Below are 16982 nucleotides of genomic sequence, written 5' to 3' on the forward strand. Positions count from 1 at the left end.
CCTGTACACCAGGTAACCATTGACTGCACTGGGTGGTAACCATATAACCAAATTATGGCGCCCGGTGGTTTAGTGGGTAATTAAGGTGCTCGAATTGGGTTGAGCCTGTGTAGATTTATATCCAAGTGGTGGTTGGGGTTTATTGTTCACGTAATGCTACTTGGATGAGTGAGGCTGGTCACTCTCTCCTTAAATGTCGGGACCAACTTGCCTAGCCCCAGGTTTCTACACTCCTCATGGGGTAACATAGGATTGGATGATGGATGGATGGATTAGTAACAGAAAAATTGGCATTGTTTTAGGGTTTCAGGGAAGTGAATTGCCATGTACCATAATGCTAGTTTGGTGGTGCATGTAATGAGGTGATTTACTGGTATTGCAGAAGGAGGAATGAGTATGGAGGAGGCAACAAGCCGTCAAACTGAACTGGAGGAGGAATACAAGAGAGCAAGTGCCAGAGTGGAAGAGCTACAAGAGATGCTGCAGGAGCATAAAGACCGCCTTCAGACCCTCAGGGACCGCAGACTCAGACTTTCTGATGAACAGCTAAATGTAATATATAGTAATAATGTTCATAACCTAGTTTTGTATACAGTACTAGCACGACCCAGTGTATGAAGGTTTGGTATGCATTCAGCTGATTGAGCAATAAAACAAGTTATACCCCATTTGGGGGAAAAGATCGTGGAATTTGCTCATACACTCGACCCTCGATTTGGCGGACCCTTATTTCCCGGATTTCAGATTTCCCGAACACTGGCTGAGGCCGAACAGTATTATCAAATGCCGGACAAATGCTCGTACAAATCTGGGATTCTACCTAAAGTCCGGCCATTATTCTCTCATATAAAACTATTAGCGGTCTGCTGCACAACACAGTATAATTTTAGCAAGGTTTTGACTCGATAAAGGCCATTTGTAACACACACAAGAAGATATTTTAATACTGTGCATGAAACGCATCTTGGCCACCAACTTGCTTCACCCCACCAGTTCCTAACTCGTGGCAGTATCCCATTTGCCTCATACCTTTCTTAAGTGCCACTATAAATAATTTATTCCATAACAGTAGAATTTCAGGAAGGCTTGGACACAATAAAATTCATAAGTAATAAAAAAATATATATATTTTCTTAAGGACGAAGTCAATGAGATCCATTCCCACTCACTTAGCTCACCCGACTCGGTGCAACTAAATACGAAATCGGCACTTGTCACTGGAAAATATTTTATTATTATTATTATTTTTTTTTTCGCCACAGTGGCTCATACACACCTAATTATCTGAAATCTGCAAAAAAAAATTGTACTTTATATAAAAGTACAAGGTAGGGTAGTGGATGTTGGAGTGGCCCTGGTGAGAGAGGATAGTGTTTGGAAACTCCCTGTACTGTTGTTTGCGGATGATACTGTGTTGTTGAGTGAAGACGAAGGGGAGCTGCAAGGCTTGGTGGATGAGTTTGAGAGAGTGTGTAAGAAACGGAACCTAAAGGTGAATGTAGGGAAGAGTAAAGTGATGGTCTTTGAGAGAGGTGAAGTTAGTGAATGTACAGCGAGGTTAGATGGTGAGGAATTGGAAAATGTGAGTACGTTTAAGTATTTGGGTAGTGTGATGAGTAAGGATGGAGGTTTGGAGGGTGAAGTGCTTGACAGGGTACAGCAGGTAAGAAAGGTTGCTGGTTCCTTGAAAGCAGTGATAAGAAACAGGGAAGTGAGCATGGAAGTGAAAAAGTTACTACATGACAGTATTGTGATACCAACTCTAACGTACGGAAGTGAAGCTTGGACATTGTTGGAAGGACACAAGTCAAGAGTGAGAGCAGTTGAAATGAGTTATTTAAGAGGAGCCTGTGGAGTCACGTGGAGAGACAGGCTGATGAATGAGGATATAAAGAAGCGTTGTGGTGTGGATGTGGATGTGATAGGAAGCGTTATGAGGAACACACTGAGGTGGTTTGGCCATGTGGAGAGGATGGAGGGTGAAAGACTGACGAAGAGAGTGTATGTGAGTGAGGTGGAGGGGGGAAGAGGGAGGAGGAGGCCGATGATGAGATGGAGGGATGGGGTGGAGAGGTATATGAGAGAGGGGGGTGTGAGTTGGGAGCAGGGCAGTGAAATGGCGGGGGACAGGGCGACTTGGAGGCGATTTGTTTGTGGCCACCCCAAACGGGATTGAGGCGTCTGGCAATAGATAGATAGATAGATAGAAAACATTAGGTTTCAGAGCTAAAATGCACCAGTGTTAGCAGATATTTCCCCTTCAGATCGTCAGCACGCCTTGACAGACTTCTGTTTTGCATAAATATTTATTTTGAGTACAAAAAAATGTATCAGGATTGTAAATCGATATTTATACAAAAGTCGGTCAAGGTGAGTTGTCAGGCTAGAGGCAAAACACTTGTGCTAAGTAAGAAATTTTTGCTCTGAATCCTGATTTTCTATTAATAATTAAATTAAGCACAAACTTTTGACTGAATTTCAAATAATTAGGTGTGCAAACCTGTATGGTGATAAAGATTAAAATATTTTCCAGTTGAAATTGCCGATTCTGTCCAAGGTTGAGATCACATTCGATGATTGTATCTCGATCAGCAGATTAGTGGTTGGTCAGTGTTAGCAGATATTTCCTCTTCAGATCATCAGGACGCCTTGACAGACTTCTATTTCGCATAAATATTTATTTTGAGTACAAAAAAATGTATCTTCATTGTAAATTGACATTTATTACAAAACAAAAGTCCATCAATGCGAGTTATTAGGCTAGAGGCAAAACACTTCTGCCAACTAAGGAATTTTCACTCTGAATCATGATTTTCTATTATTAATTTAATTAAGCACAAATTTTTGAATTTCAAATAATTAGGTGTGCAAACCTATTTGGAGATGAAGGTTAAAATATTTTCCATTTAAAATTGCTGATTCAGTCCAAGATTGCGTGTTTGTATCTCGGTCAGCTGATTCGTGGTTGGCTCACCTTGTGGTGTTCCATTCCTTGTTCATTTTCCTCTTTTTCCTTAGCTTTCTGATCTTCTTCTATCATACCCTCCGCATTCTCATCAACAACTGTCTAAACAACCATTCTTAGGGTTGTAGCTAGCAAAATACAGCTATTGTATCAGTTATTATTATTGTTATTGCATCAGTTATTATGTACTGTGTGTGTTAGTTATGTTGGTATAGGTAGCCTACATTCCAGAGTACCCTAGAATATTGGAATAATTGCTGTACAATATTGGAGAATTCGGACAAAGTATGGTAATAGTCCGGGAATAGTATGTGGGGCTGGACTTTTATGATTCTTGGACTGGTCTCCCCCCCTTTTAGTCAGGGAAATCGAGGGTCGAATGTGTGATAATTGTGGTGGCCGCGTACAACAATCCCATCTGTACGTGGTGCCACCCTCACAAGTTGACAGTCAGATGTTTGAGTCGAGATGGCCGCCCAGCATTTACGTGTGCTGTCCTTGTCTCCCTTTTGTTCCAGCTCGTGCATGCAAGGCCATTGAAATGCCATTGCTGTCACCAAATAACAGTGGAAGTATTCAATTAATATTGCAGTATGAGATATTAAGTGGAGTGATAACCTTTTTTGTGGTAGGTTTGGGTGCCTATCATCCAACCACTTAGTGTAACAGACTCTATTTCAGGGTAGCTCTGCACTTAGTGGCAAGCCAAATGATTTCCAGTACCAGGAAATCATTTGCAGCGCTGGGTGGTAACCTTATAACCAACCAACAACTGTTCCCTACATGACAGCAAGAGGGTTGGCAAAGGGTTACTGCCCCTACCCGGAAAACATCCAACTAAAAATACGAACAAGAAGCCTCGGACCAGGACTGACCAACAGGTGATGACTAAGGACCGAACAAAGGACATGGTATGGATTGCGACATGGAATGTAAGGGGTTTAAATGATGAGGTGAAAGAGATATTGTCCAGATGTTTGAGGGTGCAAAAGTGGTCATATATGGAATAACTGAAATGAAATGTAGAGGTGAGAGTGGGAGTATGGGTGGGGTACATGTGTGGGAGTAGTTGAGAATGAGAGGGCAAAAAAGGGGTATGTATTGTGTGCAAGAGATGGAAGGAGAATATAAGAGGGTATGGATCAGTTGGCTCACGGACTGTGTGAGTAAGATTTAAAGTAGGACTACAAATGTGGGCGATTGTATGTGTGTATGCACCAATGGAAGATCATTCAAGTACAGTGGAAGAAGAGTTCTGGACAAATGTGGAAGCTTGCATGGGAGAGTTTAAAAGAACTGAGAGAGTGCTTTTGATTGGAGATACGAATGGAAAAGTTGGGAATGTGAAGGTGAATGGAGTATTTGGTGAGTGGGGTGTGTCTGCAGAAGTGGATGAGTATGTCAGTGCTCTAGTGGTTTGTGTGAGGAGGGGGTTGATTATAGCCAGTACCCTCTTTAGACACAAAGTGATCCACAGATGTACATGGCGAGTGATGAGAAGAGTGGGTAGTGAACTGAACGAATGGAAGGCAATGTTTGATGTGTGTGTGTGTGTGTGTGTGTGTCTGGATGAAAGGGTGAGAAGGAGTGTAATGGATGCAAGAGCATACAGAAGTTGGGAAAATGGACTTTCTGACCACCATGTGGTGATGGTGAAAGTCAAGGTTCAAAATCAGTGGAGGAATAGAAGAAGGGAAGGACAGGAGGAAGTTGCCCATACAAAGAGGGTAGAAGGGTTGCAGGAGGATGGCAAAAAGGAAAAAGGCAGAATATAAGAGAGAAGTGGAGGAGCAATTGAGTAAATATGATTTGGAGCAGATGGGGGAGGTGGAAGGTGTGTGCAAGATATTCACAAAAGAAATCTGTGCAGCATGTGATGTGGTGTGTGGAGTGAGGAGACGAAAAGGGGTGCAAGGAACAGCATGGTGGAATGAAGAGATGAGACAGTGGCACAAAAGAAGTAAGCATATAGTGAGTGGATGGGAAGCAGGGATGTGGAGGAAGTTGAGAGCTGGAAGACAGAGTTATATGTAGTGAGGAAGAGTGAAGTGAAAAGATTAGTAAGAGAAAGAAGAGAATAGGTGAGGAATTTGGAAGGAATTTGAGTGTAAAGAGGAGGGAATGTAAGAATATGTTCTGAAGGAGGTAGAGAGAGTTAGACAGGGCTATAAAGAAGTTAATTGGGGAGTGAAAGATAAAAGTGGTGGATTACTAGTGGTGAAGGGAGAAGATGTGAGCAGATGGAGAGAACAGTTTCAGGAACTGTTCAACACAGAGAATGAAATTAATTCAAATATAAGTGGCTGGGAGAAGGAGGGAGGTGAGAAGACAGGAAGAAATCAGTAGAATAGAAGTTGCGGAAGCAATGAAGAAAGTCAAATTGGGGAAAGCCTCAGGAAGTGATGGAGTGTGTGGTGAAATGCTGAAGCAGGGGGGTGAGATAGTAGTAGAGTGGATATGGAAGATGTGCAGATTGGCCCGGGAGGAAGGTAGAGTCCTGGAGGATTGGAAGTCATGCATGATTATTCCCCTGTACAAAGGAAAAGGGGAAGAAGAAGTGTGTGGTAATCATAGGGGCATGTGTCATCTTAGTGTAATGAGCAAAGTATATGGTTGGGTACTTGTTGACAGAGTTAAGGAAATAACCGAGGAATTAGTTGGAGAAGAACAGGGAGTTTTAGGAAGGGAAGAGGTTGGTAGATCAGATATTCATTCTTAGATCTTTAGTGGAAGAGTTTCTAGAGAAGGGAAAGAAGTTGTATGTGGCCTTCATGGATTTGGAGAAAGCATATAACAGGGTGGATGGACAAGGAATGTGGAAAGTAGTCAGGATATATGGAGTAAATGGGAAGGTGTTGAATGCTGTGAAGAGTATGTAGGAAGATGTTAAGACTGCAGTGCATGTGGATAGTGAATTGAGTGAATTTTTCTATTTGAATGTTGGATTGAAACAGGAATGTGCCATGTCACCATGGCTGTTCAGTCTGTAAATGGATGGGATTATAAAAAAGATACAAGGTAGGGCAGTGGAAGTTGGAGCAGCCTTAACCCGCTGCGTGCCAGCTATTTTAAGCCCTATGAGTCACCCCAGTGCCGGCCATTTTTTGACCTTTTTTTTTTTTTTTTTTTTTTTTTTTTTTTTTGCAAAAATGATAGATTTTGATGCAGAAACTTGATGTGGAAACAACGAATTTCACCATTAAAATGCTCACTGAGGCTCGGAAATGAATTTTATTGAGTCCTGCATACTCGTGTACAGGTATACCCGCTCTCTCACGCTCACCACGTACGTGAGAGAAAGCCGTTTTCTGTGTAAGGCATACTCAGGTATTTATGCCGGGAAGGTACAGCAATGTTCAGTACACTTTTCTGATTACATATTACTTCAGCATCTATCACAATTGTCATGTCTTTCTCACTGTGAATGCATTATCTTACACTTACTTGAAGATAGGTACAACCTGACTTCATTACGTACAGTCCTGGCACTTACAAGAATGTATTTACAACCTGACTAGCACTATAAAGTCCTTACACTTTCAAGAAAATATTTACAACTTACATTTACATGAAAATATTTACAAAATGCCTTCACTATGTACAGCACTGGGTGAGGCACACAGGCAGAGCGAGCCTGAGAGGGGGAGCGAGTGAGTGTATGGCCTTGACAGCCTGGTGGATGGTAGAGGAACAGTTACCTTACATGCCTGCCAATTTTTCCCCACAAATCTTGAAAAATGTGGTCACAGTGAAGTTTTTTACTATAAACCGTTTTAAAATGGCACTGGCCATAGAACTGTCAGACCGTTTTAAAATGGCACTGGCATGCAGCGGGTTAATGAGAGAGGGCAACATTTGGGAATTCCCTGTACTGTTGTTTGCCAATGATAGTGCGTTGTTTAGTGAAAACAATGGGGAACTGCAAAGCACAATGAATGAGTTTGGAAGAGTGTCTGAGAAGTGGAATCTGAAGATTAATGTAGGGAAGAGTAAAGTTATGGTCTTCGAGAGAAATGAAGTCACTGGATGTGCAGTGAGGTTGGATGATGAGGAAATGGAAAATGTGAGGTTGGATGATGAAGAAATGGAAAATGTGAGGTTGGATGATGAAGAAATGGAAAATTTGAGTACATTTAAGTACTTGGGTAGTGTGACGAGTAAGGATGGATGTATAGAGGGTGAAGTGCTTGAAAGTGTACAGCATGGAAGAAAGGTTGGTGGCTCTCTGAAAGCAGTGATAAGAAGCAGTGAAGAGTGCGTGGAAGTAAATAAGTTGCTGCAATACGGTATTGTGATACCAGCTCTGACTTACGGAAGTCAGACTTGGGCCTTGTTGGAAGGACACAAGCCAAGAGTGAGAGCAATGGAAATGAGTTATTTGTGAGGAGCATCCAAAGATATGAAGAGACAGACTGATAATTGAGGAAGTGAAGGAACATTGTGGTGTTGATATGGATGTGATTGAAGGTGTTAGGAGAAATACGTTGAAGTTGTTTGGCCACGTGGAGAGGTTGGAGAAGCAGAGACTAATGAAGAGAGTGTATGTGAGTGAGGTGGAGGGGGGAGAGGGAGGAGGAGGCCATAGATTAGATGGAGGAGGGGGAAGGGAGGGGGAGGCCAAGGATGAGATGGAGGGAGTGAGTGGAAAGGTATGTGAGAGAGGGGGGTAAGGCTGGAAGCAGGGCAGTGAATGGCGGGGTACTGGGCAACATGGAGGTAACTTGTTTGTGGTCACCTGTTTCAGGATTAATGCACTTGGCAATAGATTGATAGATAGATAGTTAATTTTTTTGTGTGAAATACTGAAACTTGTGATTTGAAAATCACCTTTAGCAAGGATGATACCCTTAATGGAAAGTGTGGTGCTTCTGAGGGTCCCGAGAGGAAACCTAAAAGTAAAAGAGTAAGTATTTTTGGGGGATTTTAGTTTATATGGCCCATGACTCCCAGTGTATTCCCGTTGAACCCATGTTAAATTGATCTCGATTTACAATAAATCAGTATACGATAGGTTTTCACGACCTAACCCCATCACATACTGGATCGTGGCTGTACTAAATTATGTCAGTAATTTAGTTGTTAAAATTTGAAGCAATAGGTGGTTGGGTACCACTAATCCTGAGATGTATTACCATAAGATTACTATGAGCTTGTTAATTTGCCTAGTTGCACAAGTATTTTGTTTCCCCAAGTAATTCAACAAAAAGAACACCAATAAAATGTAAAGTTTAATGTTTACTCTTATGATTTTTATAAGAAATCATATGGTTCTTTTTTCCTGCAGTGGGAATATGCAGACAGGCTTGTTAGGAGGAGATTTAGTCAGCCAAAGAGAGGATGGATGGATATGTTACATGATTACATTTGGAAATTGAGGAAACAAAGAAACTGACGAAAGGTTGAAATGGGTGGTTGAAGTATGTATGTGCAGACAAGTGTTTTAAAGTCTGTGGAATGACTTACTGACATATGAATGTGAAATCCATAATGAAAAATACAGGAAAATAAGTACATAAGTCATCATTGTCAGCTCAAGTAAGTCATTTATGGTTGTTTGGTCCATTTCACATAACAGGTTGTAATACAATGTTTCTGTTTTTATTTGTTTCTCTACCTTCTTTTCTGTATCCTTCATTACTCCATCTCTTAGATGGGTAATGGAATTAGAATGATGATAATGCTGGAGTCGTATTGTTAATGAAAGCCCCACCGTGCATGCATGCATCAACTTTGGTCACCAAATGGGAGCTGTCCACAGTACTGAATCTCAGGAAGCCTCCCTATGCAGTCCCTTATCCCTGAGGTCACATTCTGTGACTTCGTTCCAGGTCTTTTTCGGTCTGCATCTCGCAACCCTACTCCTGACATTCACACTTCTCATCTTCAGCACCCAATTGCCATCCTCCATACTCTCAATATGCCCAGACCATCTCAGTCTACCCCTCCTGATCACAACACCAAACCACTCCAGCCCCATCCTTCCTCTCAGCTTTCAGTTGTAATCCTAGCCCTCCCCAGGCATCACATTCAAGGATGCACTACACATCCATCTAATCATTGTCATTTCTCTACATTTGAGCCTACAGATATTCTCTTCCTTTACAGCTTAGGTGTCATGACCTTACAGCATTACATTCCAAACACATTCTGCATTTAAAGATCCCTCAGCATGGAGGGAGAGCCCTCTGTATGTGTCAAGAGAGCCAACAGCTCCCTGAACTTCCTAAATTTAGCCTCTCCCCATTCTAGCCACAGAGCTAGCTCCAGTCCCACCTCCAGCACATAACATGTCCTCCAAATGAAAAAATTCTTCCACACACTTGAGAGAGTCACCAGCAAGATCAGTCCTTTCATGCATGATAGTCTCTTCATACGCTCCATGACGCACTGCACACACAAATTCAACAGTATCTTGCAGTGTACCTCTAATACCACTACATCTCGCATGCATCTGCTAATCATAAATGCTACACAAGTTGGAGCTACTTCCTACACCCTTGTGGCAAACCACACGTGACCACACTTCCTCTGCTTTAGCAGTACTGCCACCAACCCAAGACATCATCACTTTTGTTTTATCTGCATGTAATCTAAAACTCTTGTGCCCCATTCTGTCCCTCCATTTTCTAAATCCACTACCTCCCTTTCTTTCTCTGCAGTCAGCACCAAGTCATTAGCATATAATATCTCCCAATGGAGTCCATTTCTGAAGTCATGTGAGAGGGCTACAAGCACCTTGACAAACAACAAGGAGTTCAAGACTAGCCCCTGATGCAAGCCAGCATTCTCAGAAAACTCATCACTCATGTGTCAGTTGTCTCTCATCTGGTTACGAGCACCTGCACACACAGCTATAACAATTCTAACCAGCCACTCCTCAATCCTAAGTTTTCTCATAGCCCATTTCACCACACCCTATAGACTCTGTCAAAGGGCTTCTTTAAATCAACGAAACAAACTACACCATTCTTTTCTGTCATCTTCATTGCTGCCATCGTGACCATATTATTCTGCCTGAAGATGAGGTGTGGTTAGGATCCAAAAAAGAAGGAAAGAGAAAGTGTGAAAGAGGGAGAACTGTCATTTGTGTGGCCATTGATAGAGATAAAATGTCACCATTGCAGCATTACCCAGTAGCACAAAATTTTCATTTCCAGCTGAAGACAAAGATTCAGGAAACTGAAAAGTTGAGAGATGAAGTGAACCGGCTGGAGGAGTCACGAGTGGTGGTTGAGGAGGAGAGAGAGAAAGCGAAGTTGGAGGTTGCACCTTATAAGTACAAGTTATGTCAGAAGAGTGATGAGAAGGCCAAGATCACCAAAGAGAAGGAAGTATTCATAGAGGAACAAAATTCTAAGGTATGTGTTTTTTAGTCTATGAGTAAAGAAGGATTTGAGAAGAGATTGCTGAGTGTTGTGGGAAAGGTTTATAAAGCATTAATGATAATGAAGATAAGACAGATATCAGTATCAGATTATCCCGTAAGTCAAAGACAGTGGTTTGACAATGAAAAGATCTTTGGATCATTTTTGCAGTAAGGTAAGTATGGAGAAAACATTAACAGAACCGCAGGATATTGATATCATTTATGGATTGAAATGTAAGCATATCTCAAGGTAAACTGAAAGGAATTATGGAAGGTGTTGTATATGTATGATATAGAACATAATTGGTACTGAACATGGCACGTGATATTGAGTACAGGTCTCCCTCGTTTTACGATTGGTATGCGTTCCTAGAAAGGCAATCGTAAACCGAAATATCGTAAAGCGAAATTAAGGTTTAATGAGAAAAATAGGGATGCGTTCCTGGACTCAAGGATAAAGAACCCAAGACCCATACAAGTGATCTAATGTGCAATAATAATGATGATGTTTTATGTATTGTAGTGCATCTGAATCACATATGTATGTACATTTGCAAACATAAAGACATGAAATAGCAAAAACAACATGAAATACAGCTGTACTGTACTGTAATGTACTGTTATGTACCCTCCTACTTTACTATAGCTCCGTCCACGCTTAGTCGGTCTCCCCCTGAGGCTGGAGGACGTAATGCCTTAATGTCTCCTCCGATGCTAGGAGACATCCTGGGCCAAAGCCCATCACTCGTCAACACAAGAGGTGGAGAGGGAGGAAGCAGGGGTGGAGGAGGTTTGGATGGCAGGGGTGCATGAATCAGGAGAATGAGAGGTGGTGGAGGTGGAGGTTTGGGCAGGTATGCCATGCAACTCTCAGCTGATCTGCCTGTGAGCACGGGATTTCCACATGTCCAATCGTAAATGCGAGGGAGCTCAATTGTAAAATGAACACTTGGTACTAAACAATAAGGATCGTAAATGCGAAATATCGTAAAACGATACAACGTAAAACGAGGGAGACCTGTACACAGAACCGTTGGGATTTTACTGTTTGGTCCCAGGCACCCCAAGTTCAAGCCCAGATTTCCCTTTTACGACAATATTGACCCACTTACTGGCACATATATTCTGCTCTGGTAAGTACGAGAAAAACGTGGGCATGGTTAAACTAATAGAAAGTGATGACTGGGTATACATACCTAGTTGAACTCTTGAACTGCAGCTCACCTTGCCCTTGCCTCTAACTGTAGACTCACTGAAGTAAATGTATGGTTTAGTTCATGCAGCAGAAGGACCTTGCCAATCCACATGCTATTCTTTAAGTTTGTTTTCCATATATTTCTTATTATTTTTATGGTGGTAAACGATGTTTCCAGTCCCCAACAGTGCCAAAGATAGACGGATGCTATCTTTTAGTGCACCAGAGACAGATGGACACCATCTCAGAATGCTATTTTGGACACAAAATTGTCCTTGTCAATGCTGATTTACCCAAACCCAACCTGAATACTCATAACAACCCAGTCCAATTTATCCTAACATACTCTGTTTTATGCTAACCTCACCAAACCTAACCTATATCTTTTATAACTGTATTTTCTCTGTACAGTATTTTGATGGATCTTCTGCATACTTGAAAATGCACTTCTGTACATCCTTACAAATCCATTGAATCAGTTCAAAGGTAGGTAAAAAATATTGTTATGTCCCTGTTCCACACTGCCACAGGCTTCAACAGCAGTAGTTCAGTATAGGAGGGACGTTGCCCAGTGAGTTGTTCTTCCCATGGACAACCTTTTGGTGTGCAACAAGATCAGCTCATGTGTGGTAAATAAACACTGGCTTCTCAAATTCGCGGTCTTTATTCACCAAGTAATTGCACTTAATGCGTTCTAACTACATTCCACACTTTTTACAAGTACTGGAGCTATACAATCTTCACTAACTGTACTGACACTGAACTAAATGCAAACTGAACTGAAACCCCTCTAGTCCCATCCCCATCCTTATATATGCTTCCTGTATACTGGAATGATCTACAACATTCATGGAGAAGCAACAGTTACCAACTCAGTGACATTCAAAATATCCAGTGTTTTGGTACACTGCGTAACACTCTAAATTATTTAATATACAAACTGAGATAAAAGTACATAATATAACAAACAGTCACATAAATAAAACATTATAGAGAAAAAGAGCTTGAAAATGAATGCATAACTTTACAATATAACTGTAGCAGGCTAACTGGCAACTGTGACACATAACGGAAAAATACGAGAAGCACTGAGAACCTTCCATTACTTCCTAACTAGCAAATCCCACATCTCAACACTACCCCCTCCCTAGTCCTATGTCATCCTGACAAAACCACACAATGTATACAAACATAATCCTTAATCCAAACTAAACGCATACTCAGAATAATCCTTCAACTTATGTCTTCTCCCATACCACTTCCAATGACGTCCCTGCTCCTCCACACAATCCACTCCAGCTGGAATGTCTTGGCCCTCTTCCTGATTCACTTTTTCACTTGGGACACTGTCACCATCCTTTTATACATCAGCTGTTTGGTCGTTCTCAACATCCTTGGCTGGGGGTGAGCACAATTCCTCAGAGACGTTCCAGCTGTATTGTCCTGCCCCATGGTATTGCCACAGACGATTCACGTGTATCGCCTTTGGGAAAGACTTTCTGCCTCCCCGAATCTGGTACGTTACATCTGATAGGCAGTCCAACACAGTATAAGGCCCATCCCATGGGCTCTGCAGCTTTGGGGACTGTCCCCTCTTCCACTTAGGATTATACAACCAAACTTTGTTACCATCCTTGAAACTCACCTCACTTGCCTTGGCATCATACATGCGCTTCATCACTTTGCCGGATAACTTCAGAGCTTTTCGAACTTGATGACGTACCTCAGCCAGACTTTCCTGAAGATGCTTTGCATAGTTGGAGGTGTCTGTAGGCAGCTCTTCACCGGGTGGTCTTCCCATTAACAGATCAACTGCTAATTGTAACTTGTGGCCCAGCATCAGTTTTGCAGGGGTGTAGCTGGTAGATAAGCAAGACACTTGCAGAAATTGCCTTATGATTCGTCTTTGTTGTTCCATTATTCACCATATATTTTATGACAGGTGAATGAAATAATTGAAAAACACAGAAGTATCCACGAGCTGCAGGAGAGCATTATGCAATACATGTACAAGGGTGGAGAGGAGCGACTTAGGGAGAGTCAGCACAAAGTTACTGCAATTCAGGAAAAGGTAGCATCTCTACAAACACGAAAAAAGTTCTTGGAAGAACAGAACAGAATGATTGAGAAGGAAGTAACTAGCCAAAAGGTGAGTGGCATTTGAGTCAGAAACTAATACAGTATTTTACTTTTAAGATAGAAGTAAGTGTCCATTATTATGTTAATTGATGTAAACCCTTGATGTATAATTGGAGGAAAGGCTGATGATAATAGCAGTAGTTCAGTTCAGCATAGCCAGTGTTCTTTGGAACTGTGATGAAGGTGTAGAAGCCATAGATAAAGAGAAGACTTTTTCGGGAATGCAAATGTGGTGGTAACAGAGAGGAATACTTGACTGCTTGATGTAGAGCAAAAAGGGAGGTACAAACCCTCGTTCTACAATCAGCTGTCACATAATTGTTCATTTATCTGATCATAATATTTTAGCACCATATTTTTTTCTCTCTCTCTCTCTCTTTCTCTCTCTCTCTCTCTCTCTCATTCGTTTACAAGACCTGTCTTTAGAATCTTCGTTAGGATGCTGGTGATAATGATCATGGTGTACTAATATTGTTGTACACTGTGTTTTCAGGAAAGAAAACGAAATCTTGATAATGAAAAGAAGATAAGAGAGAAGGAAGTTGGTGCCATTGCTATTCAAAAAGCCATAACACAGCTTGAAGAAAGTGTGAAAGAGTTTGATATTGAAACTCTAGTCGATGAAAAGAATGGCCTCATTGAAAAAAATGCTGAAATCCAGAACAAAGTAAGTAAATTTCATGTATATACTTTACATTGTATTTTAGAATTGTTGCACCATATTTAATGTATATTGGTTGATTTTTCTTCAGAAGTGTATGGTTGGGGTAACTTCATTGCTTAGTGTTGCCAGCTGTTTTTTACACATGCTGTATACTAGCTGTCCATGACCAGTTTGTTCAGTCAGTCAGTCATTTGTAACCCCCATGCATATCATAAGGTTAGAGATAGTGCTGTAAATCGGCAAGCAAAATCTGATTAGTGCCAACTGTAACACATGGGTGTGAGACTATGGTGTGGAGATATGCAAAGAAATATGTGTGCGAAATGTATTGAAGAGGAGGGGTATACTTATTGCTGAACATGAGAAGAAAATGAACAATAGGAACATAAAGGTCTATCTATCTACCTGTTGCTAGATGCCTTAATTCCGTAAAGGATGGCCACAACCAAATCGCCTACATGTCGCCCTGTCCTTCGCCATTTCACTGCCCCGCTCCCAGCTCACACCCCTTTCCCTCATATACCTCTCTACCCCATCCTTGTCTCATCCTTGGCCTCCCCCTCCCTCTCCCCCCCTCCACCTCACTCATATACACTCTCCTTGTCAGTCGTTCACTCTCCATCCTCTCCACATGGCCAAACCACCTCAGTTTGTTTCTCATAATGCTTTCTATCACATCTACATCCACACCACAATACACATCACTTCCTCATTTGTTAGTCAGTCTCTCCATGTGACTCTTCATTCTTCTTTCAGATAACTCATTTCCACTGCTCTCACTCTTGACCTGTGTCCCTCCAACGAGGTCCAAACTTCACTTCCATATGTTGGAGTTGGTATGACAATACTGTCATGCAGTAACGTTTTCACTTCCTTGCTTGCATCCCTATTTCTTATCACTGCTTTCAAAGAACCAGCAACCTTTCTTCCTTGTTGTACCCTTCCAAGCACTTCACCCTCTAAACTTCCATCCATACTTATCACATTACCCAAGTTCTCAAATGCACTCACATTTTCCATTTCATCATCCAGCCTCACTGTACATTCACTGACTTCATTTCTCTCAAAGACCATAACTTTTCTCTTCCCTGCATTCACCTTTAGATTCCATCTCTTACACACTCTCCTAGACTCATTCACCAAGTCTTACAGCTCCCCTTTGTCTTCACTTAACAACACAGTATCATCTTCAAACAATGGTACTCTGTACAGGGAGTTTCCATACACTCCCCTTTCTAATTAGGGCTGCTCCAACATCCAGTGCCCTACCTTGTATCTGTTTTATAACCCCATCCGTATACAAATTGAACAGGCATGGAGACATGACACATCCTGTTTCAATCCAACCTTTAAATAGTAAAATTCACTCAGTTCACTGTCCACACACACTGCAGCCTTAGCACCCTCATACATACTCCTCACGGCATTCAGCAACTTGCCATTTACTCCATATATGTTTAATACTTTTCACAATCCTTGTCAGTCCACCCTGTCATATGCTTTCTCCAAATTCATGAAGGCTGCATACAACATCTTTCCCTTTTATAGAAACTTTTCCGCTGTAGACCTAAGAATGAATATCTGATTTGCACAACATCTTCCATTCCTGAAACCTCCCTGTTCTCCAGCTAATTCCTCTGTTATTTCCCTAACTCTGTCAGTAAGTATCCTACCATATACTTTTCCCGTTACACTAAGAAGACAAATGTCCCTCTGATTACCATACTTCTTTTTCCCCTTTTCCTTTGTACAGGGGAATAATTATACCCGACTTCCAATCCTTTGGGAGTTTACTTCCTCTCAGGCCAATCTGCACATCTTCCACATCCAATCTACTACTATCTTTCCCCCATGCTTCAGCATTTCACCACATACTACTTCAGTTCCTGGGGCATTCCCCATTTTGACTTTCTTCATTGCTGCCACAACTTCCATCCTGCTGATCTCTTCCTCTCATCTCACATCCCTCCTTCTCCCAGTCAATCCCCAGCCACTATACTAGCATTACTTTCATTCTCTAGAAGAATTCCTTACAGTGTTTTCTCCATCTGCTCCCTTTTTCTCCCTTCTCTGCTAGTAATCTACCATTTTTATCTTTCACTCCCCAGCTAACTACTTTAACACCCTGTCTCTCTTTACCTCTTTCCAGAACATTTTCTTACATTCCCTCCACTTTACACTCAGATTCCTTCCAAATTCCTCATCCACTCACTTCGTACTGTATCTTACTAATCTTTTCACCTCTTTCTTCCCTCTCTGCTAATAGCTGTCACTTCCATCTCTCAACTTCCTCCACGCCCCTATTTCTCATCCACTCACTATATGCTTCCTTTTATGCCACAGCTTGTTTCACCTCTTCATTACACCATGGTGTTCCTTCCACCCCCTTTCGTCTTCTCTTTACCCCACACACCACCTCACATGATGCACAGATTTCTGTGAATATCTTGCACACACATTCAACATCCCCCATGTGCTCCAAATCATATTTATCCAGTTGCTCCTCCACTTCTGTCTTATATTCTACCTTTTTCCATCCTCTTGTAACCATTCTACCCTCTTTGTATGAACTACTTCCTCCTGTCCTTCCCTTCTATTATTCCTGTTTCATTGAACCTTGACTTTTACCACCATCAGGTGGTGGTCAGAATGT

General features: G+C 41.6%; 1 protein-coding gene across 1 annotated transcript in view; it reads left to right on the plus strand.

Annotated features, from left to right (window-relative positions):
* The window catches only part of rad50 (DNA repair protein rad50), a 120772-nt gene that overhangs the window by 71326 nt on the left and 32464 nt on the right, over positions 1 to 16982 (plus strand). The window contains exons 18-21 of the mRNA XM_080265983.1: positions 383 to 552; positions 10123 to 10323; positions 13469 to 13675; positions 14159 to 14332. Coding sequence (XP_080122109.1) covers positions 383 to 552; positions 10123 to 10323; positions 13469 to 13675; positions 14159 to 14332 — 752 coding nt within the window. The remainder of the gene's footprint in view (positions 1 to 382; positions 553 to 10122; positions 10324 to 13468; positions 13676 to 14158; positions 14333 to 16982) is intronic.

Source organism: Coenobita brevimanus, chromosome 18, assembly GCF_032717465.1.
Source record: "Coenobita brevimanus isolate Jiangsu-jjx chromosome 18, ASM3271746v2, whole genome shotgun sequence".
Classification (NCBI taxonomy): domain Eukaryota; kingdom Metazoa; phylum Arthropoda; class Malacostraca; order Decapoda; family Coenobitidae; genus Coenobita; species Coenobita brevimanus.